The sequence below is a fragment of the Nerophis ophidion genome, unplaced genomic scaffold, assembly GCF_033978795.1.
Source record: "Nerophis ophidion isolate RoL-2023_Sa unplaced genomic scaffold, RoL_Noph_v1.0 HiC_scaffold_36, whole genome shotgun sequence".
Taxonomy (NCBI): Eukaryota; Metazoa; Chordata; class Actinopteri; order Syngnathiformes; family Syngnathidae; genus Nerophis; species Nerophis ophidion.
In genome coordinates this window covers 257,048-281,976 of record NW_026906958.1, presented here as the reverse complement: position 1 = coordinate 281,976, position 24,929 = coordinate 257,048, and the positions used below count along the sequence as shown (strand labels likewise).

General features: G+C 40.9%; 1 protein-coding gene across 1 annotated transcript; it reads right to left on the bottom strand.

Annotated features, from left to right (window-relative positions):
- Positions 1-81: 81 nt before the first annotated feature.
- Positions 82-23,036, bottom strand: LOC133546679 (zinc finger protein 180-like). Its single transcript, XM_061892476.1, has 2 exons — positions 22,512-23,036; positions 82-2,977 (listed from the first exon to the last, which is right to left on the bottom strand). Exons 1-2 carry the CDS (start codon positions 22,684-22,686, stop codon positions 1,578-1,580), a joined length of 1,575 nt encoding a protein of 524 aa, XP_061748460.1. The 5' UTR covers positions 22,687-23,036; the 3' UTR covers positions 82-1,577.
- Positions 23,037-24,929: the final 1,893 nt, after the last annotated feature.

Sequence of the window (24,929 nt, the reverse complement as noted above, 5' to 3'; positions counted from 1 at the left end):
TGTCTGACACTCCAAACTTTGACTGATATTGATGTTGTTGTGGGCATGTTAAAAAAGAAAAAAAAAAACATAAAAAAAATGTTTCAAACACAATACTGGATTTATTTAATATATCGACAAATGTAAGTTTGTAAAAACAAAACCATCCCTTCACAAAAATAATCTGCCTTTTTCTCTCACGTTTAGATTACGTAAAGGTCTGGGGACATACATATAAAATAATCACAACACAATCATCATAATACAGAGTAATAACGATAATTAAAGAGACCCAACAAATGATTCATAAAATCACACATTTTAAAATTGTATAAAAGACAACTGTTTAAATGATGTATAAAGTAAATAATAATATGCTTCCTGAAGTGGTCCAGAAGATGTTTCAGATGTGAACCAGTACATATGTATATCATATAAAGGTGATAATCTATGGCAGGGGTGGCCAACTAGTCAGAGACTAAGAGCCACTTTTTTTTCTGTGTTACTGCTAAGAGCCACATCATACACATGGGTACACATGAAAATCATCTTTTAATAATGTATGCAAGCATACACAGACCTCTGCTCAGCCAGATCTAATGAAAATAACCACACCAACATGATATCAGTAATTTTCAACAGTTAACATTGTTTGCACTGTCTCACACACACAAACTCTCAGTTCAAGCAAGTCCATAAACAATAATAGAATAATTTTCAATAACATCTTTCTCTTACTATGCTGCTTAGTGAGACTTCTGGCATTCCTTATCTTGAACAATCCTCTTCAAATCTGGCTTGTATTCTGTTGTTGCCACTCTAAGCAATTCTTTCAAATGAGTGTAAGTCAGAACAGATCAATGCTTTGATTTCACATGTTTCAGGGTAGAAAACACAGACTCGCAGACGTACGCTGACCCAAACATGGACAGTATCTTAAGCGCAGCTCGTTTGATGTTGGGGTATTTTTCAATTGGCACACTTTTCCAGAACTCAATGGTCCCTTCCCTTAAAACAGCTTTCAGTTGATCCTCCTCACAAAGGTCGATCATCTCCAACTCAGCCGCAGCCTCATCTGTGACGAGCAGGGCTTTCAAACAGTCTGTCTCCGAATTAAATGGGTCGACGAGGATCGTAATCTGTGGTCTTTTCAGTTGTAGATCACAGAACCGGGTCACAAACCTTTTGTGCATGTTTGCAACCAGTGTTGTATATCTGTCTCTTTTCTCGTTTGACGTCACTCAAACAGGCTTAATGGTCAGTGTGCCATCTAGCTGTAGGGGGAGTGAATGACAGCGCCAGCCAAGCATTTTTGACGCATGTCATGTGACAGCTCCTGAAGAGCCGCATGAAACTAGTTAAAGAGCCGCATGAGGCTCGCGAGCCGCGGGTTGGCCAGGCCAGATCTATGGGATTATTAACAATTACAAATACAAATATGTAATACTTTCATATTTCAAACTATCTTAATCTATAAATGTAGAAGCATGTTGACAAGATTGTGTTAGACAAACAACAATGTCACACATGTTATATGTGCTGATGTTGTTAGAAAGTCAAAATGAAAGTCTGGACAGTTTATTTCAAATCCTGCAGTTTCATTTGCTGCTGCTGTTCTCACCAGCACACTTGTGTTTCTTACACTGGTACTTAGAAGACAATCTTTCACCACACGCACTGCAACTCAACACTTTCTCTCCTGGGTGTCTTCTCATGTGTCTTACAAGGCTTGATCTTTCACAAAAGCTTCTGTTGCAGACTGAACAGGAATGTGATTTTTCTCCAGTGTGTGTTCTAGTGTGTCTTTTCAAATGTTGACTTTGTGTAAAACCTTTACCACAGATTGAACAAGAAAAAGATTTTTCATCAGTGTGTGTTCTCATGTGTACTTTCAAATGTTGACTTCTTGTAAAACCTTTACCACAGATTGAACAAGAAAAAGGTTTTTCACTAGCGTGTCTTCTCATGTGTACTTTCAAATGTTGACTTTGTGTAAAACCTTTACCACAGGTAGAACAGGGAAAAGGTTTTTCACCAGTGTGTGTTCTCTTGTGTACTTTCAAACTCTGACTTTGTGTAAAACCTTTACCACAGGTTGAACAGGAAAAAGGTTTTTCACCAGTGTGTGTTCTCTTGTGTCTTTTCACATCCTGACTTTGTGTAAAACCTTTACCACAGGTTGAACAGGAAAAAGTTTTTTCACCAGTGTGTGTTCTCATGTGTCTTTTCAAATGGTGACTTTGTGCAAAACCTTTACCACAGAGTGAACAAGAAAAAGGTTTTTCTCCAGTGTGTGTTCTCATGTGTGTTTTCAGAAGACTATGGTATTTAAAAGTTTTGTGAGAGTGAGAAGATGTGAAGTGAGTGTTGTCAGTGTGACATGTCTTATCATCTTTAGAGTCTTCATCATCAGTGTCAGGAGAGTGTGACGTTGTGTCCTCACTATCTGATAGTGGAGCTAAGAGCTTGTCTGCTTGTGATCCTCCACAGTGGTCTCCATCAGCTTCTGTTGTCATGTGTTGTGTTGAGCTGCTGCTTGGAGGCTCCCCCCCACCCCTCTCCTCACTTTCACCTTTCACCTCATCATCTTCACTCTTCACAGGGACACCAGTCACTGGGAACTCCTCCAACCATTTAGGCTGACTGATGCCCTCTTCCTCCTCTTCCTCTTTAATGTGCGGCGCCTCTTGGTCCTCTTCTTCCTCTTTAATGTGAGGGGTCAGTGGGTTCTCTTGCTCCTTAAAGTGAGGGGTCAGTGGGTCCTCCTCTGCATTTTTGATGTGTAAGATCAGTGGGTCCTCCGCTAGCCCTTCAATGTGAAGGGTCAGTTTAACATTATGGGTCTGTGGCGTCTCGTCTTCCTCTTTAATGTAGGGGGGCTTTGGCTCCTCTCCTGCCTCTTTGATGTGTTGGGAATGTGGTACCTCTTCTTCCTCGTGTATGTGGGGGTACTGTGGTTCCTCCTCCTGCTCATGAGGAAGATGTTCTTCATCGATGTCTGCGGGACAAGAGAAAACAAAACATTCTTGATAAAAGTCCAGCTTTGCTCAGTCACATGAGACATTGTCTTGCACCAACATATGATCTCACAATCTCATCAGTTTCCCCTCACAGCAGTCAGGGTACTTCCAGCTGACACATTAAAATACCTTCAGCAGAATGCCTTTCCAGGCCAACGTTCAATCCACCTTATTCATATAAAAACATCCTAAAAGTCATTCCTGCAATCCTTAATGGTAGACACCATATGTGAAAGTGTGCTGTTCTCCCTCTGAATAAGTCATACACACACAGGAAATAATGTACCACATGCCAGCCCCCACGCAGTAGTACTAGTGATGAGCTCCCCCTGCTGGTGGACAATAATTACTTTAATTTTCACATTCATCTTTAGAGACATGTCTGTTATAAAAGAAGCATGAGCACAGTCAACATGTTGGCCAAGAAAGATGACATCTGTTTTGCTTTCATTTAGATAGTGTCACCACAGTTAAACTGGGAAGAAGTAATCAGATTACTGACTACACCTTCAAAAGATAACTTATTTACCTTATTAATAATAGTAATATTGGATTATATTAATTTAGAGCGTTTCTAGACACTCAAATAGCGTTACAGTGAGAACTGAGAAGGCATCATTCATGCAGTCCACACATTATCAAAATCAGAATCAGACAGACCGTATTTCCTTGAATTGCCGCCGGGTATATAGTATGCGCCTGCCTAGAATTACTGCCGGGTCAAACTCGTTTTGCAAACTAATTAGCGCGTTCTTAGAATTACCGCCGGCTCAGGATTAACGCCGGGTCAAAGTTGTTTCGCCAAGTAATTAGCATATGCCTAGAATTTCTGCCGGGTCAAACTCGTCACGTCACGAGTGACACTTCACCTGTCATCATTTTCAAAATGGAAGAGACTGATTTCAATAATTTGAAATTGCATAAAGGGAAGAAGATTAAGAGCTATTCAGTAGGATTTAAGGTCCAAGCTATTGAATATGCTAAAAAAAATAGTAAGCAGCTATGTTTTATTAATATACCATAGGTGTGTGTGTCAAATATGAGTCATTGTGTTAGAGGGCGCTTGTGATCCTTCTTGCGACTACTGAGCTGCAGAAGAAGTGACAACAAGCAGCATGAGTGAGCAATGTGTGTTTATTTTTTCCTCTCGCTTGCACTTTTAACATGGAGGATTACATATCTAAAATAAAACAATTTTCTTAACCGGACTCTCAATCGAAGAAGGAGGTAATAAAGGAAGATCTCCATCGAGACAGAGAGACTTTTAAAACTGAAAAAAGATAAGGAAGACTTCTTTAAACAAGTTATCGATGCTTTTGATCAGAAGGAGCTGTGCATGGACTTCATTTATAAGTAAAGGTAAGACCATAATAACTTTTTTTTATTAAATGTGCTTTTCATGATGTATCCTTACATCACACTCAAATTTTTAAGCGCAGGCCTAAATACACCGCATGCCTTTGGTAAGTGCCGGAGTGAGAAGAGGTTTTACATTAATTAGCGCCCCGGCGGCAATTCAAGGAAATACGGTACTTTATTAATCCCCAAGGGGAAGTTAAAACTTTCAGCAATATGGTAAGATACATTTAATAATAATAATAATAATAATAATAAGTAGATGAGGCAATTGTTCAAGGAATTGTGTGTGAATGCAGACAATACTCACAAGACCACAACTCTTCTTCTCTCACCTTCCCAAAGTAATAATCTAGTCAATAATCACTGAACTCATCAAAAAAATAAGGCATATTATATCAACAATGACTTTTTTTCAAGATGGCGCCCCCCCCCGTGACTGACGTCTTTGCGTCGTCCTCCTGACAACATTTACGTTTTTTATTTATTATGCAAACCCCGTTTCCATATGAGTTGGGAAATTGTGTTAGATGTAAATATAAACAGAATACAATGATTTGCAAATCCTTTTCAAGCCCTATTCAGTTGAATATGCTACAAAGACAAAATATTTGATGTTCAAACTCATAAACTTTTTTTTTTTGTTGCAAATAATAATTAACTTAGAATTTCATGGCTGCAACACGTGCCAAAGTAGTTGGGAAAGGGCATGTTCACCACTGTGTTACATCACCTTTTCTTTTAACAACACTCAATAAACGTTTGGGAACTGAGGAAACTAATTGTTGAAGCTTTGAAAGTGGAATTCTTTCCCATTCTAGTTTTATGTAGAGCTTCAGTCGTTCAACAGTCCGGGGTCTTCCATCCATCCATTTCCCACCGCTTATTCCCTTTTGGGGTCGCCGGCACCCATCTCAGCCACAATCGGGTGGAAGGCGTGGGACATCCCGGACAAGTCTCCACCTCATGGCAGGGCCAACACAGATAGACAGACAACATTCACACTCACATTCACACACTAGGGACCATTTAGTGTTGCCAATCAACCTATCCCCAGGTGCATGTCTTTGGAAGTGGGAGGAAGCCGGAGTACCCGGAGGGAACCCACGCATTCACGGGGAGAACATGCAAACTCCACACAGAAAGATCCAGAGCCTGGGATTGAACCCAAGACTACAGGACCTTCGTATTGTGAGGCAGACGCACTAACCCTTCTTCCACCGTGAAGCCCAGTCCGGGGTCTTGTTGTCGTATTTTACACTTCATAATGCGCCACACATTTTCCATGGGAGACAGGTCTGGACTGCAGGCAGGCCAGTCTAGTACATGCACTATTTCACTACAAAGCCACGCTGTTGTAACACGTGGCTTGGCATTGTTTTGCTGAAATAAGCAGGGGCATCCATGATAACGTTGCTTGGATGACAACATATGTTGCTCCAAAACCTGTATGGACCATTCAGCATTAATGGTGCCTTCACAGATGTGTAAGTTACCCATGCCTTGGGCACTAATACACCCCCATACCATCACACATGTGTAAGTTACCCATGTCTTGGGCACTAATACACCCCCATACCATCACACATGTGTAAGTTACCCATGCCTTGGGCACTAATGCACCCCCATACCATCACACATGTGTAAGTTACCCATGCCTTGGGCACTAATACACCCCCATACCATCACACATGTGTAAGTTACCCATGTCTTGGGCACTAATACACCCCCATACCATCACACATGTGTAAGTTACCCATGCCTTGGGCACTAATACACCCCCATACCATCACACATGTGTAAGTTACCCATGTCTTGGGCACTAATACACCCCCATACCATCACACATGTGTAAGTTACCCATGCCTTGGGCACTAATGCACCCCCATACCATCACACATGTGTAAGTTACCCATGCCTTGGGCACTAATACACCCCCATACCATCACACATGTGTAAGTTACCCATGTCTTGGGCACTAATACACCCTCATACCATCACAGATGTGTAAGTTACCCATGCCTTGGGCACTAATACACCCCCATACCATCACACATGTGTAAGTTACCCATGCCTTGGGCACTAATACACCCCCATACCATCACAGATGTGTAAGTTACCCATGCCTTGGGCACTAATACACCCCCATACCATCACACATGTGTAAGTTACCCATGCATTGGGCACTAATACACCCCCATACCATCACACATGTGTAAGTTACCCATGTCTTGTTCACTAATACACCCCCATACCATCACACATGTGTAAGTTACCCATGCCTTGGGCACTAATACACCCCCATACCATCACACATGTGTAAGTTACCCATGCCTTGGGCACTAATACACCCCCATACCATCACACATGTGTAAGTTACCCATGCCTTGGGCACTAATACACCCCCATACCATCACACATGTGTAAGTTACCCATGCCTTGGGCACTAATACACCCCCATACCATCACACATGTGTAAGTTACCCATGCCTTGGACACTAATACACCCCCATACCATCACACATGTGTAAGTTACCCATGCCTTGGGCACTAATACACCCCCATACCATCACACATGTGTAAGTTACCCATGCCTTGGGCACTAATACACCCCCATACCATCACACATGTGTAAGTTACCCATGCCTTGGGCACTAATACACCCCCATACCATCACACATGTGTAAGTTACCCATGCCTTGGGCACTAATACACCCCCATACCATCACACATGTGTAAGTTACCCATGCCTTGGGCACTAATACACCCCCATACCATCACACATGTGTAAGTTAGTCATGTCTTGTTCACTAATACACCCCCATACCATCACACATGTGTAAGTTACCCATGCCTTGGGCACTAATACACCCCCATACCATCACACATGCTGGCTTTTCAACTTTGCGCCAATAACAATCCGGATGGTTATTTTCCTCTTTGTTCCGGAGTACACCACATCCACAGTTTCCAAATATAATTTGAAATGAAGACTCGTCAGACCACAGAACACTTTTCCACTTTGCATCAGTCCATCTTAGATGAGCTCGGGCCCAGCCAAGCCGGCGGTGTTTCAGGGTGTTGTTGGTAAATGGGTTTGGCTTTGCATAGTAGAGTTTTAACTTGCACTTACAGATGTAGCGACCAACTGTAGTTACTGACTGTGGTTTTATGAAGTGTTCCTGAGCCCCTGTGGTGATATCCTTTACACACTGATGTCAGTTTTTGATGCAGTACCGCCTAAGGCAGGGGTAGGGAACCTATGGCTCTAGAGCCAGATGGGGCTCTTTTGATGACTGCACCTGGCTCTCAGATAAATCTTAGCTGACATTGCTAAACATGGTAAGTAATGAATAATTCTGCCGGTAATCATAGTGTCAAAAATAACGTTCAAAATATAAAATATTTTCATGCATTTTAATCCATCCATCCGGTTTCTACCGCACCTGTTCAAGAAGTCGCATTAATGGTAAGAAGTATTTTATTTATTGTTGGTTAGCTTCAGAATAACAATGTTATTAAAAATAATAAGAGACTTATTATACTCAAAAAAATGTTGGACTTACTTAAAAATGAATGCATCATCATCATGTATTGTTATTCCTTTCATTAAAATGCATATATACAAGCCACGTACAATTGACACTTTCATTGTTTTTTTTGTTTCTTATACATTTCCATGATCAGAAAGGAGCAGATGGAAGAATAATATTCTTATATTTATCTGCCCCCCTTTTTAACACCAATTATTTTCGATGACTTTATAACTGTTCCCTCCAACAACACCCGAACTCCAACATACTTTTCAATTGTCCTTTAAGTATTTTCACAATGACACGTCCAATCAAATCAAAATTCAGTTTGATATAATTCCAGTTTTCTCTTTTTATAACTTTTTAAAAACAAAGGTATTCTCACAGCTTTTTAAGTCTTTGTTTAGAGAATATCATGCTTTCACAGCAACAACAGACAAGCACATTTGTTTCAAATTTGTTGGCACTCTTGGATGTTTAAAGTCATACGGCCTTCTGTGGTTCTCATCTTCAGATGTGAACACACAACTTTTGTACGTCCTTTGGAAGAATTGTATTTCTCGCTTTGAACAGCATTAATAGACTATTCAATTCTACAATGTCTTTTAGTTTTAGTAATTGTGACCTAATGAAGTGGTTTTGTGTGGTCTCTATATCGTACTTTAAAAATTATACAAATTGCTCGTTTCTGTGAAATAAAAGCATTATGTTGATATGATATGTATTTCCCAATATTTCTGCACAATAATTGAAATAAGATAGAATAATAGTTGTATTCAGTCTTAAAAAAAATATTATATGGCTCTCACGGAAATACTTTTTAAAATATTTGGCTTGTATGGCTCTCTCAGCTAAAAAGGTTCCTGACCCCTGGCCTAAGGGATCAAAGGTCCGTAATATCATCGCTTATGTGCAGTGATTTCCCCAGACTCTCTGAACCTTTTGATGATTTTACGGACCGTAGATGGTAAAACCCTAAATTCCTTGCAATAGCTTGTTGAGAAATGTTGTTCTAAAACTGTTCGACAATTTGCTTACAAAATGATGACACTCTACCAATCCTTGTTTGTGAATTACTTAACATTTCACGGAAGCTGCTTTTATACCCAATCATGGCACCCACCTGTTCCCAATTAGCCTGCACACCTGTGGGATGTTCCAAATAAGTGTTTGATGAGCATTCCTCTACTTAATCCGTATTCATTGCCACCTTTCCCAACTTCTTTGTCATGTGTTGCTGGCATCAAATTCTAAAGGTAATGATTATTTGCAAAAAAAAAAAAGTTTATCAGTTTGAACATCAAATATGTTGTCTTTGTAGCATATTCAACTGAATATGGCTTGAAAATGATTTGCAAATCATTGTATTCCGTTTATATTTACATCTAACACAATTTCCCAACTCATATGGAAACGGGGTTTGTAGTACTAATTTGCATCCTAAATGCAAAGTTTTTGCATGCAACAGTGAGATAAAACAGAGATGCACTTCTGGACATCGGAAAAGCTCACCACGAGCTCACTTATAGTCTGACGGACTTCAACTTTCTGCTACGACGAGAGCCAGCTAACCACAAAACAACAACAACAAGACAGCGGGGCTACATGCTAGGCTAAAGGCTAGAGCTACACAACCACCACTACCTAGCCTGCTGCTAGCTAACTTGCGCTCACTCGACAACAAGCTGGATGAGCTGAGAACCAGGACTACATCCCAACGTGAACTGAGAGAATGCTGTGCTCTTATTTACGCGGAAACCTGGCTTTCGGACAGCATCCCAGACTCTGCTATCCAGCTAACAACGCACTCAGTTTACCGTGAAGGCCGGACAAAGGCTTCAAGAAAGGCGGAGGCGGGGTCTGTGTTTACGTGAGTAACCGCTGGTGCTCGGACGTACAGGTGGTTGAAAGACACTGCTCGGACAACATTGAGTTGTTGATGGTGAAATGCAGACCTTTTTACCTGCCAAGGGAGTTCAGTGCAGTGTTTATACTGTCTGTTTACATCCCGCCACGGGCGGACTCCACTACAGCGCTAAAGCTGCTGCATGACGTCATCAGTAAACAAGAGACCCCACACCCTGATGCTGCGTTCACGGTAGCTGGGAACCACCTAAAGAGTGTCCTCCCAAAATACCATCAATATGTGAACTTTACTACGAGGGAGATAAACACCCTGGACCAGGTGTACTGCAACGTGAGGGGAGCCTACAAGGCTGTACCCAGACCACACTTTGGACTATCTGATCACATCTCAGCTTTTCTACATCCAGCGTACAGACCGCGTCTCAAGCAAGCCCCCCCCCAGTGAGTAAAACTGTTCAAGTTTGGAATGAAGACACTGAACTAGTGCTTCAGGACTGCTTTGGGAGTACAGACTGGGACATGTTCAAAACTGCTGCTCAGAGGGAGGATGGTACTGTGAACATGGAGGAACATGCTTCCAGTGTAACTGGCTACATCAGTACGTGTGTGGAAAACATTGTTCCCCAAAAACAATACAAGATATACCCAAACCAAAAACCCTGGATTAATGTTCGGTCCAAGCTACATTCCCGCTCCACTGCATTTGTCTCAGGCAACGCTGAGGACTACAAGAAGGCCAGATATGACCTGTGTAAATCCATCAGCGAGGCCAAGGGACAATGCAGACTAAAGCTGGAGGGATTCCACTTCAACACAGATTCCCGGCGCATGTGGCAAGGCCTGCAACACATCACAGACTACAAGCAGGGGAGCAGGGGGGTCACAAACAGCCAACAATCACTGCCAGATGAGCTGAATGAGTTCTACGCACGCTTCGAGGTCCTCAACACCAACTAACAGAGAGGGGTTCTGACCACGGAGCCCACGCAGGACCCACCGCTCACTGTGACAACAGCAGAGGTACGTACAGTTCTGAAGAAAACAAACCCACGGAAGACAGTCGGCCCAGACAACACCTCTGGCCAGGCCCTCAGGGTGTGTTCATCAGAGCTGGCTGACGTACTTGCTGACATATACAACTTGTCACTAACACAAGCTGTTGTGCCCACCTGCTTCAAGACCACCACCATCGTGCCCCTGCCAAAGAAAAACACTGTGACCTGTCTGTTGCACTCACCCCAATAGTGATGAAGTGCTTCGAGAGGATAGTCATGTCACACATCAAGAAGACCATCCCAGACACACTGGACCCTCTACAGCAGGGGTCACCAACCTTTTTGAAACCAAGAGCTACTTCTTGGGTACTGATTAATGCGAAGGGCTACCAGTTTGATACACACTAAAATAAATTGCCAGAAATAGCCAATTTGCTCAATTTACCTTTAATAAATAAATCTATGAATATATAAAAAAATGGGTATTTCTGTCTGTCATTCCGTTGTACATTTTTTTTCCTTTTACGGAAGGTTTTTTTGTAGAGAATAAATGATGAAAAAAACACTTAATTGAACGGTTTAAAAGAGGAGAAAACACGAAAAAAATGAAAATTACATTTTGAAACATAGTTTATCTTCAATTTCGACTCTTTAAAATTCAAAATTCAAACTGAAAGAAATGAAGAGAAAAACAAGCTAATTTGAATATTTTTGAAAAAATTGAAAAAATAATTTATGTAACATCATTGGTCATTGTTCCTGATTAATATTAATTTTAGAGTTTTGATGACATGTTTTGAATAGGTTAAAATTCAATCTGCACTTTGTTAGAATATATACCAAATTGGACCAAGCTATATATCTAACAAAGACAAATCATTATTTCTTCTGGATTTTCCAGAACAAACATTTTAAAAAAATTCAAAAGAATTTGAAATAAGATTTAAACTTGATTCAAGTTTTTCTAGATTTGCCAGAATAATTTTTTTGAATTTTAATCATAATAAGTTTGAAGAAATATTTCACAAATATTCTTCGTCGGAAAAACAGAAGCTAAAATGAAGAATTAAATTAAAATGTATTTATTATTCCTATTTTCTTTCTTTAGTTTATTTCGAACATGAATATTTACAACACAATACAATACAAAATGATTTACAATTTAAAAAAAAATACTTGAACATTTATTTAAATTGTCAGGAAAGAAGAGGAAGGAATTTAAAAGGTAAAAAGGTGTATGTGTTTAAAAATCCTAAAATCAATTTTAAGGTTGTATATTTTCTCTAAAATTGTCTTTCTGAAAGTTATAAGAAGCGAAAAAGAAAAAAAAAAAAAAGAATGTATTTAAACGAGTGAAGACCAAGTCTTTAACTTCCGGAAGACAGCTGGCACCCCACTCGGCGACGGAAAGTTTCTGTGAGTATGGCTTCCTGCGCTTCGTGCACTTTACTCATGGATAGGTTGGCTTTGCTAGAGAGCCGTGTCCGCCAGTTAGAGCAGTGTAATTTCGTAACTTTAGATGTTGCGGACACATCTGCTAGCGTTAGCTGTAGCGAGCTAACTAGCCCAGCTTGTAGCAGCCCTAATCGGCCTACAAGCTACGGTGTACCGGTTGAGACGCATAATAGATTTAGCCCTTTAGCTAGTCCTACACCCCAGTCTACCGGGCACCACACTTTAGTCATAGGGGACTCCATCACCCGAAACATAAAGCTTAGCAAACCAGCCACAATTAAGTGTATTCCCGGGGGCAGAGCACCTGACATTGAAGCTAATCTTAGGGAGCTAACTCGCAACAGGTCTAGTAAACACGTACGGCAGGCTAACCGCACCACTAGTTATGCGAATATAGTAATACACGTTGGCTCCAATGACGTTAGGATGAGACAATCAGAGATTACAAAGAGAAACATAGCCAGGGCTTGTAATCTCGCCAGAAAGATGTCCAGGCATCGAGTAATTGTCTCTGGCCCCCTGCCTGGGAGAGGCAATGATGAGAGATATAGCAGATTAGTCTCTCTTAACAGGTGGCTGGATAGCTTCTGCAGACAACAGGGATTTACGTTTATTGATAATTGGCCCTCTTTCTGGGGCAAACCTGGCTTGCTGAGGAGAGACGGCCTTCACCCTAACCAGGAAGGCGCTATCCTCTTGTCTCGGAACATAGACTTCGCATTGAGCCACATTTGACTAACTGCACTAGAGCAAGCCCGGTCACAGGCAATTACAGAGCCTGCTAGCCTGGGTATGGAGTCAGTTAAGTTAGAACTAGCCAGCGCCAGGCTGGATGATCCCTGTACACATAGCAATTTTCGTAGAATAATACACAACTCACAAAATGTTTTTTCTATTGTGTCTATGACCACGTCAGAGTTAAACATGCGTTCTACTGAGGTGGCAAATTATGATGCGTTCAGTTTATCGCAGCGCCAAGTAGACAATCTGAAAATTCCCGTCATATCAATTCCTAGATATGGTCGTAATTATTTTAAGTACACTGGGCATAATAAACGCAACATTATTAATATTGCTACTACGGATAATTTTATCAACAACTCCTTAAAACAGCCCACTACCTATAATATGGGCTTTCTAAACATCAGATCTTTGTCTCCCAAAACGTTATTAGTCAATGAGGTCATTAGAGACAACAACCTTAACGTCATCGGTCTTAGCGAAACCTGGCTTAAACCAGACGACTTTTTTGCGATAAATGAGGCATCCCCTCCTAACTATACGAATGCGCATATTGCCCGTCACCTCAAAAGGGGAGGGGGGTGTCGCACTAATATACAACGAAAACTTTAACTTTAGTCCTAACTTAAATAATAAATATAAATCGTTTTAGGTGCTTTCTATGAAGTCTGCCACACCTCTGCCTCTGTGCCTGGCCGTTATCTACCGCCCCCCAGGGCCCTATTCGGACTTTATTAGTGAATTCTCAGAGTTTGTTGCTGATCTAGTGACGCACGCCGATAATATAATTATAATGGGGGACTTTAATATCCATATGAATACCCCATTGGACCCACCGTGCGTGGCGCTCCAGACTATAATTGATAGCTGTGGTCTTACACAAATAATAAATGAACCGACGCATCGCAGCGGTAATACGATAGACCTAGTGCTTGTCAGAGGTATCACCGTCTCCAAAGTTATGATACTCCCGTATACTAAAGTAATGTCCGATCATTACCTTATAAAATTCGAAGTTCAGACTCATGTTCGGCAAGCTAATAATAATAACTGCTATAGCAGCCGCAACATTAATACAGCCACAACGACGACTCTTGCGGACCTACTGCCCTCGGTAATGGCACCGTTCCCAAAGTATGTGGGCTCTATTGATAACCTCACTAACAACTTTAACAACGCCCTGCGCGAAACCATTGATAGTATAGCACCGCTGAAGTTAAAAAAGGCTCCAAAAAGGCGTACGCCATGGTTTACTGAAGAAACTAGAGCTCAGAAATTATTATGTAGAAAGCTGGAACGCAAATGGCGCACGACTAAACTTGAGGTGCACCATCAAGCATGGAGTGATAGTTTAATAACTTATAAACGCATGCTTACCTTAGCTAAAACTAATTATTACTCAAATCTCATCCGCATTAATAAAAACGATCCAAAATTTTTGTTTAGTACAGTAGCATCGCTAACCCAACAAGGGACTCCTTCCAGTAGCTCCACCCATTCGGCAGATGACTTTATGAAGTTCTTTAATAAGAAAATTGAACTTATTAGAAAGGAGATTAAAGACAATGCGTCCCAGCTACAACGGGGTTATAGAAACACAGATACGACTGTATATACGGCGGATACTGCAAATATCCAAAATAGTTTCTCTCGTTTTGATGAAATAACATTAGAAGGATTGTTACAACGTGTAAATGGAATAAAACAAACAACATGTTTACTTGACCCACTTCCTGGGAAACTTATCAAGGAGCTTTTTGTATTATTAGGTCCATCAGTGCTAAATATTATAAACTTATCACTTTCCTCGGGCACTGTTCCCGTTGCATTCAAAAAAGCGGTTATTCATCCTCTCCTTAAAAGACCTAACCTCGATCCTGACCTCATGGTAAACTACCGACCGGTGTCTCACCTTCCCTTTATTTCGAAAATCCTCGAAAAAATTGTTGCAGAGCAGCTAAATGAACACTTAGCGTTTAAAAATCTATGTGAAACCTTTCAATCCGGTTTCAGGGCAAATCACTCGACTGAGACAGCCCTCGCAAAATTGACTAATGATCTATTGCTAACGATGGACTCTGATGCGTCATCTATGTTGCTGCTCCTCGATCTTAGCGCTGCTTTCGATACCGTCGATCATAATATTTTATTAGAGCGTATCAAAATACGAATTGGTATGTCAGACTCAGCCCTGTCAGGGTTTAACTCTTATCTTACTGATAGGATGCAGTGCGTCTCCTATAACAGTGTGACCTCGGACTATGTTAAGGTAACGTGTGGAGTTCCCCAGGGTTCGGTCCTTGGCCCTGTACTCTTCAGCATCTACATGCTGCCGCTAGGTGACGTCATACGCAAATACGGTATTAGCTTTCACTGTTATGCTGATGACACCCAACTCTACATGCCCCTAAAGCTGACCAACACGCCGGACTGTAGTCAGTTGGAAGCGTGTCTTAATGAAATTAAACAATGGATGTCCGCTAACTTTTTGCAACTTAATGCCAAAAAAACGGAAATGCTGATTATCGGTCCTGCTAGACACCGATCTCTATTTAATAATACAACTTTAACATTTGACAACCAAATAATAAAACAAGGTGACTCTGTAAAAAATCTGGGTATTATCTTCGACCCAACTTTCTCCTTTGAGTCACACATTAAAAGCGTTACTAAAACGGCCTTCTTTCATCTCCGTAATATCGCTAAAATTCGCTCCATTTTGTCCACTAAAGACGCCGAGATCATTATCCATGCGTTTGTTACGTCTCGTCTCGATTACTGTAACGTATTATTTTGGGGCCTCCCCGTGTCTAGCATTAAAAGATTACAGTTGGTACAAAATGCGGCTGCTAGACTTTTGACAAGAACAAGAAAGTTTGATCATATTACGCCTGTACTGTATATACCTTTATATACATATATACATACATATATACCTATACTGTATATACCTTTATATACATATATACATACATATATACCTATACTGGCTCACCTGCACTGGCTTCCTGTGCACTTAAGATGTGACTTTAAGGTTTTACTACTTACGTATAAAATACTACACGGTCTAGCTCCAGCCTATCTTGCCGATTGTATTGTACCGTATGTCCCGGCAAGAAATCTGCGTTCAAAAGACTCCGGCTTATTAGTGATTCCTAGAGCTCAAAAAAAGTCTGCGGGCTATAGAGCGTTTTCCGTTCGGGCTCCAGTACTCTGGAATGCCCTCCCGGTAACAGTTCGAGATGCTACCTCAGTAGAAGCATTTAAGTCTCATCTTAAAACTCATCTGTATACTCTAGCCTTTAAATAGACCTCCTTTTTAGACCAGTTGATCTGCCGCTTCTTTTCTTTCTCCTATGTCCCCCCCTCCCTTGTGGAGGGGGTCCGGTCCGATGACCATGGATGAAGTACTGACTGTCCAGAGTCGAGACCCAGGATGGACCGCTCGTCGGGACCCAGGATGGACCGCTCGCCTGTATCGGTTGGGGACATCTCTACGCTGCTGATCCGCTTGAGATGGTTTCCTGTGGACGGGACTCTCACTGCTGTGTTGGAGCCACTATGGATTGAACTTTCACAGTATCATGTTAGACCCGCTCGACATCCATTGCTTTCGGTCCCCTAGAGGGGGGGGGGTTGCCCACATCTGAGGTCCTCTCCAAGGTTTCTCATAGTCAGCATTGTCACTGGCGTCCCACTGGATGTGAATTCTCCCTGCCCACTGGGTGTGAGTTTTCCTTGCCCTTTTGTGGGTTCTTCCGAGGATGTTGTAGTCGTAATGATTTGTGCAGTCCTTTGAGACATTTGTGATTTGGGGCTATATAAATAAACATTGATTGATTGATGATTGATTTAACATATTTTCTTGGATTTTTTAAATTCTATTTGAGTTTTGTCTCTCTTAGAATTAAAAAGGTCAAGCAAAGCGAGACCAGCTTGCTAGTAAATAAATAAAATTTTGAAAATAGAGGCAGCTCACTGGTAAGTGCTGCTATTTGAGCTATTTTTCGAAAAGGCCAGCGGGCGACTTATCTGGTCCTTACAGGCGACCGGTGCCCGCGGTCACCGAGTTGGTGACCCCTGCTCTACAGTTTGTCTACCGGCAGAACCGGTCCACTGAGGATGCAGTCAACCCCGTCATCCACACCACCCTCACCCACGTAGAGGGCAAGGACACCTATGCCAGGCTATTATTCATCGACTACAGCTCTACTTTTAACACGGTCATCCCACAAAAACTCACTGCTAAACTCCTCACTGTTGGTCTGACACCAACTCTCTGTGACTGGGTCCTGAACTTTCTCACAAACCGGCCCCAGTCAGTCAAAATCGGCAACAAGACATCAGGCACAAAGGTTCTAAGCATTGGGACCCCCCAAGGCTGCGTGCTGAGCCCCCTATTGTACACCCTCTTCACACACGACTGTGTGGCCTCCCAGAACAACACCACTATCATCAAGTTAGCAGATGATACTACGGTCGTCGGACTGATCACCGGGGGAGCTGAGGCAGTGTACAGAAGGGAGGTAGCGGAACTGGTGGCCTGGTGTCAGGATAATAATCTCTCCTTGAACACAGACAAGACCAATGCGATGATTATTGACCCATGGAGAAGGAGTGCACAGTACATTCCTCTGTACATAGGGGGGACAAAGGTGGACAGTGTGAAAACCTGTAAATTCCTCGGGACCCACATCAGCGAGGACCTCACCTGGGGACACAACACCCAACAAACAAAAAAGAAAGCCCAGCAGCGACTGTACTTCCTAACAAGGCTGAGAAAATTTGGCATGCCACCCAAAATTCTCAGCGACCTCTATAGAAGTACGGTTGAGAGTGTCCTTACCAGCTCAATCACGGTCTGGTATGGAAACTGCACTGCTAAGGCCAGGAAGGCACTCCAGCGAGTGATTAAAACTGCTCAGTACATATCAGGAGCAGCCTTCCCCTCACTACAGGACATGTAGTCTACCAGGGCCACCAGGAGAGCACACAACATCATCAAGGACAGTACACAGTCTCTTCAGCCTCCTACCATCAGGCAGACCATACAGGAGCCTGAAATCCAGGACTACCAGACTGACAAACAGTTTCTACCCACAGGCCATCAGGCTTGTGAATGCTAACTTTTGAATGCTAGCTCCCTCCAACTCCCCGTTTTTACTTTTGTCTTTTTGAACAAAAGATAGCTACCTTGACCACCCCCGAACTGTGAACCATCACTGTAGACACGTTTCACCGTTGATCACTAAAGACACTTTAACTGCTGCTGTGACCCAAGGTCACCTCCATATTTATACTGTTGACTGTCAATCAGAATGTGCAATAATGTTATGTTACTTACTCTGCCTTGTATATACATTTTTATTTTTATTTTATATTTTTAGCTAAGTACCGTGTGACTTGTTGAAGGGTGGACTAGCAAAGTAAGATTTTCATTGTACGGCAAACTGTGTGTTTAACTGTGCATATGACAATAAACAATCTTGAATCAAAAAGTGATTTGACGTAATATTTTGATATTTACACATAGCATATTTACACACACGCATTTTACTAGAATACCCTTATGAGCATTACATATATCAATATCAAGTACCTACTGTACTGTTTACTTGTTGAAATACCCTTTTTAGAGCAAATATCTGCCGAAATGGCCACTTTGTTGCTGCCAAAAATGTATTTTAAGTAATATTTTGATATTGACACATCTCATCTCTGCATATTTTACTAGAATACTCTTATGGACATTACATATATATATAAATCAAGTACCTACTGTACTGTACACTTGTAGAAATACCCTTTACAAAGCTAAAATATACCAAAACAACCACTCTGTTGCTGCCAAAATTTGATTTTAAGTAATATTTTGATACTGACAAATCTCATCTCTGCATAGTTTACTAAAATACCCTTATGAGCATTACATATATCAAAATCAAGTACCTACTGTACTGTTTACTTGTTGAAATACCATTTTTAGAGCAAATATCTACCCAAATGGCCACATTACTGCTGCCAAAAATGTATTTTAAGTAATAGTTTGATACTGACACATCTCATCTCTGCATATTTTATTAAATACTCTTATGGGCATGACATATATATAAATCAATTACCTACTGTATACTTGTAGAAATACCCTTTACAAAGCTAAAATATACCAAAACAACCACTTTACTGCTGCCAAAAATGGATTTCAAGTAATATTTTGATATATGCACATCTTTTCTCGGCATATTCTAATGGAATACCCTGATGGGTATTACATACATATAAAGCTATTACCTACTGTACTGTTTACTTGTTGAAATACCCTTTTAGAGCTAAAAACTACCCAAGTTGCCACTTTACTGCGACCAATAATTGATTCCAGATAATATTAACAATAATAACCAAATTGTCAGAATAATTGCATATAAGTTATAAAACAACTTTGTGTTCCATTGAATTCAGGTCCCCTGCGACGAGACCAAAGCTGTCTTTCATCTTATCAAACAAAAGGCTTGTAAAACTCCACTGTCTGCAATGGGATGCAACATGGAGGTGTCGGTTTCTTTGATCTGTTGACAGCCACAGGAAGACCTTTTCTTGACCCGAGATCTACAAAGCGGAGAGGGAGCAAACCTGACGCGGCTCAAGGCACCTTTTCTTTTAACTGTTTATGACCGAGTGTGACAGCCGTTTACGACTCCACTCCCTTTAGAAACATCTGCAGATATGTAATCTGAAAAGGCCCAAATAGACGAGGACGTGTGGAACTCCCTCGTCAGAGCGTGGTGGGAAACTGTACGAAGTTGCAGCCCAGACGTTTCTCCTCATGAGCTAAATTGAATCCTGTCTGTGTTTGATTACTTTGCTCCCTGTCTTGTTTAATAGATGTCATCGGCAAAAATGTCAAAGAATTTCTCTGAAACACAATATTATACATTCTGAAAACGATAGCAAGAATATACTTACAAATTTCAGAAAATGTCACGAGCAAACACTTTGTTTAAAAGGTTTTTACTGCCTTTTTAGCCCTTTGAGACATTTGTGATTTAGGGCTAGATGAATAAACATTGATTGATTGATAATATACAAAAATTCAAAATAACTGAAGAAACATCACTGATAAACATTGGAAAACTGTCACTGAACGTCTTAGTGTGATGTCAATTTGTGACAGACAAATAGTACACAGTTTCCACATGGTGAGGACATTGATGGGCTGACTCACTGTCTTACGGATTACCTCAACTTCTGACCTGCCCTGCTAAGACTGTCCGGTGCCACCCTAATGACAAACCCTGGGTAACACAGGAGGTTCAAGCTGTCCTCAACAAGAAGAAAGCTGCCTTCAGGAGTGGAGACAGGGAGGCAATGAGAGCAGCACAGCGGGAGGTGAAAGGACACGTAAAAAAGGCTAAGGACAGCTACAGGAAGAAGCTGGAGCAGAACAACGTGAGGGAGGTCTGGGAAGGTGTGAAAACCATCACAGGCCACAAGACAAAGACCAGAGCAGTAGAGGGGACAATAGAGAGGGCCAATGAGATTAAGAACTTCTTCAACCGGTTCAACCAGAACCGGTTGAAGTGGGGGGTGTCCTCCCCAACCCTCATCACAGCCACCCCCTCTTCTTCTCCCCCCCAGCCATGGTTGCAACCCCCTACTCCTCCTCCTCCTCCTCCTCCACCAGACATTAGTCATCTCTGTGGACCAGGTCAGAGGTCAACTGAGGAAGCTGCATCCTAGAAACTATCTGGTGCGCACCGGAATCTATCTGGTGTGCACTATGTAATATTTAAGTACAGTCTTTTATTTTCTAATCAATTCATTTTTTAACATGAATTGATTAACGTGGACCCCGACTTAAACAAGTTGAAAAACTTATTCGGGTGTTCAATTGTACGGAATATGTACCGAACTGTGCAATCTACTAATAAAAGTATCAATCAATCAATTCCTACATGCAAACATAGTGTTGATGTTCAAACTGTGTGTAATGCAACAGTATTTAAAATTATTAAATATACTTGTTAAATAATGTGACTTCCTTGTTTTTTATGAATAATTAAGGCCTACTATGCTACTATATTTTAATGCTGTTCATGATGGTGGTACTTGGAAATCCAAGTATTTTCTGAGGTGGTACTTGGTGAAAAAAGTTTGACAACTACTGATGTAGTGACATTGTAAACTACATCGGCAGACACCATTTTGTTATACCCAAACGGCGTCTGCTCATACATCGCGCTTCCAATGAGATCCCGTCACCCCCCCGAGTAAAAAGGTTCCACAACCGTTCACGTTATACCAACTTATCTTATTGTCCATCATGTGAATGTATGAAGTGGAACTAAATGTGATCTCTGAAAGGGGTACACATTATTACCAAAGCAGGGCCCCCATCCACATATACAATACTACTACATATCTGATGAAAAACAATATTATTGTTGTTTTTTTAATTATAAGTGTGCCAAACCACCTCTATTTGGACATTATCTAATGCAGGGGTGTCCAAAATGCGGCCCGGGAGCCATTTGCGACCCGCAGCTAATCGCCACACATTATGCAAAAATTGCAAAATTGATAGTATTGCAAAAATTCAAAAAAAGATTTAAAAAAAGTGGAATGAAGTGAAATATAATGAGAAAACGTGGCAATGTTGACACAAAGCTGCCATGCAGGCAGTTTTTTTTTGTGTCTTTATTTTGTTTTTTTTCCATTGCTCAAAAAAAGGACAAAAAAAATCTATGTTATAATGAATTATTACTTAAAAGTAATCACTTTAAAATGTTTTATGTCGAAAAATATTGCATATGTTGTGTGGTTGTCATATAAAAACATCAAAATTTGGACAAAAGAGCATAAAATAAACAAAATAATAGTTCAAACTTAAAATCGAAATATATATTGGAAGTTTATCTTGAAATTTAAGTGTTAAAAGTAAAAAAAAAAATCTCATACAAATGCATCACTTTATGAGTGGGGAACCTTTCGGATCTCAAATATATTTAGTAGGATTTTATTTAACTTTTCACTGTGATTACTCAAAAATATTAAATAATTAAAATCAATGGTGTCCTGCATTATTGATCTTTGAGGGCTTTAATTGCTAAATAAAGGAACTCTCCTGAAGGAATCAATAAAGTACTAACTATTTATCTAAATACTGCATATTTCAGTTTTACTATAAAAAACAAGGTTGTCTTTGAATGAAAAGGCACAAAACCTTATTTGTTTTACTTTATATCAACTTCAAGTTGATATAGAGATTTACTGTAAGCATTAAATAAATAAAAAATAATAATAATTTGACCTTTTTTTAACATTTTAGTGACTGAGGCCCTCTATGCTCCCCAGGAGCCCTAAGGATAAAAAAAAATCCATATATTTTGTTATGGTTTGAAAATGAAAAATATCAAAATGGTCCCCGCATGCTTACATTTTTCCGTGTTCGGCCCTCTGTGGAAAAAGTTTGGACACCCCTGATTTAATGGAAATGACTGCTGCAAACACGTCATGTTCATGATGAAATATAAAGTTAGTAAAAATGTGAGAGTAAGAAGTAAACAAACCTGTTCTGTGTAACACAACTTGAGGTTTCTTGAAAACAGCCTCCAATAGTTGACGTAGTCTCTCGTTCTCTTCTTTTGTATGAGAAAGTTCCTCTTTGTACTCTGCTATCGTTCTTTCGCACATTTTCACACAACAAAGTTCCTCCTCATACTTTTCTATCGTTCTTTCGCACATTTTCACACAATCACAACACTTTACACTCACACTTGATCTTAACTAAGCGATGTGTTGATCAAATCCGCGTCTCTTTGTTAGCGGCGAACAAGCTAAGCTAACTAGCATGCTAAGCTAACTAGCGCGCTCAAACAACTATCAAGCTAAGCGGGCCTAATAATCTCCAAATGTGGCTGAGACGAGTGGAGTTTATCCTGACACGGAGGATGAATAAAGTGTAGTTAGTAGCGATGTGAGGAGATGTGCCGAGGCTTAGAAGCGTGTGTGGAGAAAAGGAGGACTTTGCCGCAAAGCGCATGTCTTCCAAGCATGCGTCCGTAGGGGCGGGGCCAAAGAGTCATAGTTGTGATGTTTTGGGCTAGGGAGTATTCAGAACTACACTACCCAGCATGCAACACTGGTGACGAGCATGCGCGGTAGCCCCGTGAAGTGGTGTCGTATGTCGCCATGCAGACAGCTAGAATGTGGTTATGAGCACGCTGTGTGAGTCAACGTTGAACACGCCTCGTCTGCATTTATTACAATTAGACAGACAACACAATAAGTGCATTAAAAACAGTACTAGTTAATTATTTTCATACATACATGATTTAAAGTAAAATACGGTTTATATATTTGAAATATCATTTTTGATTGATTGATTGATTGATACTTTTATTAGTAGATTGCACAGTTCAGTACATATTCCATACAATTGACCACTAAATGGTAACACCCCAATAAGTTTTCAACTTGTTTAAGTCGGGGTCCATGTTAATCAATTCATGGTACAAATATATACTATCAGCATAATACAGTCATCACACAGGTTAATCATCATAGTATATACAATTAATTATTTACATTATTTACAATCCGGGGGGTGGGATGAGGAGCTATGGTTGATATCAGTACTTCAGTCATCAACAATTGCATCAACAGAGAAATGTGGACATTGAAACAGTGTAGGTCTTACAGTAGGATATGTACAGCCAGCAGAGAACATAGTGAGTTCAGATAGCATAAGAACAAGTATATACATTAGAAGAACATTTGATTAATTACATTAGGTTATTTATAATCCGGGGACATGGGAAGTGAATGGAGGAGGGTATTAGTAAAGGGTTGAAGTTGCCTGGAGGTGTTGTTTTAGAGCGGTTTTGAAGGAATATAGAGATGCACTTACTTTTACACCTGTTGGGAGTGCATTCCACATTGATGTGGCATAGAAAGAGAACGAGTTAAGACCTTTGTTAGATCGGAATCTGGGTTTAACGTGGTTTGTGGAGCTCCCCCTGGTGTTGTGGTTATGGCGGTCATTTACGTTAAGGAAGAAGTTGGACATGTACTTCGGTATCAGGGAGGTGTCGCGGATTTTATAGACTAGGCTCAGTGCAAGTTGTTTTACTTTGTCCTCCACCCTTAGCCAGCCCACTTTGGAAAAGTCGGTTGGAGTGAGGTGTGATCTGGGGTGGAGGTCTAAAAGTGACCGGACTAGCTTGTTCTGGGATGTCCGGAGTCTAGATTTGAGAGTTTTGGAGGTGCTGGAGTACCAGAAGGTGCAAGCGTAATCAAAAAAGGGTTGAATGAGAGTTCCCGCTAGAATCTTCAAGGTGCTTTTGTTGACCAGAGAGGACATTCTGTAGAGGAATCTCGTTCTTTGGTTGACCTTTTTGATGACCTTGGTTGCCATTTTATCACAGGAATGATTAGCCTCTAGAATGGAACCTAGGTAGGTGATCTCATCTTTCCTGGTGATAACGATGTCACCCACTTTTGTTGCCATGTGTTGTTGTTTGTGGTTACTCGTAGGAAGAACTATGTCGAGCTGCATGAATAAGTTGGCTTTAATTAAGTCTTCAGCAGGACAGCAATTGTACGTACGCACTAGAGATGCGCGGTTTGCGGTCACAACCGCGGAGTCCGCGGATAAACCGCGGGTCGGGCGGGTGACATGACGAAAAGATAGATTTTAAATAGATTCGGGCAGGTGGCGGTTGAACCAATTCGGAAATATATATTGGAATAATCCCAGGAATGTAGGCTCAAAAAAACTTCTTCGTTTGTCTTGTCTTTATTGCACAAGATGTAATACAACCACACAACAGCTCTCATGTCTCTAACGCTTTTCCCTGGACAACGCAAACTCTCACTTCCTGTCGATAACGTCACTTCTCTATCTCTCCCGGAAGTCCCGCCCCCCAGCCAAAGTCATTGTTTAACACCTCGTAGCCAGCCGCTACATTATACATAGTTAAATGTTA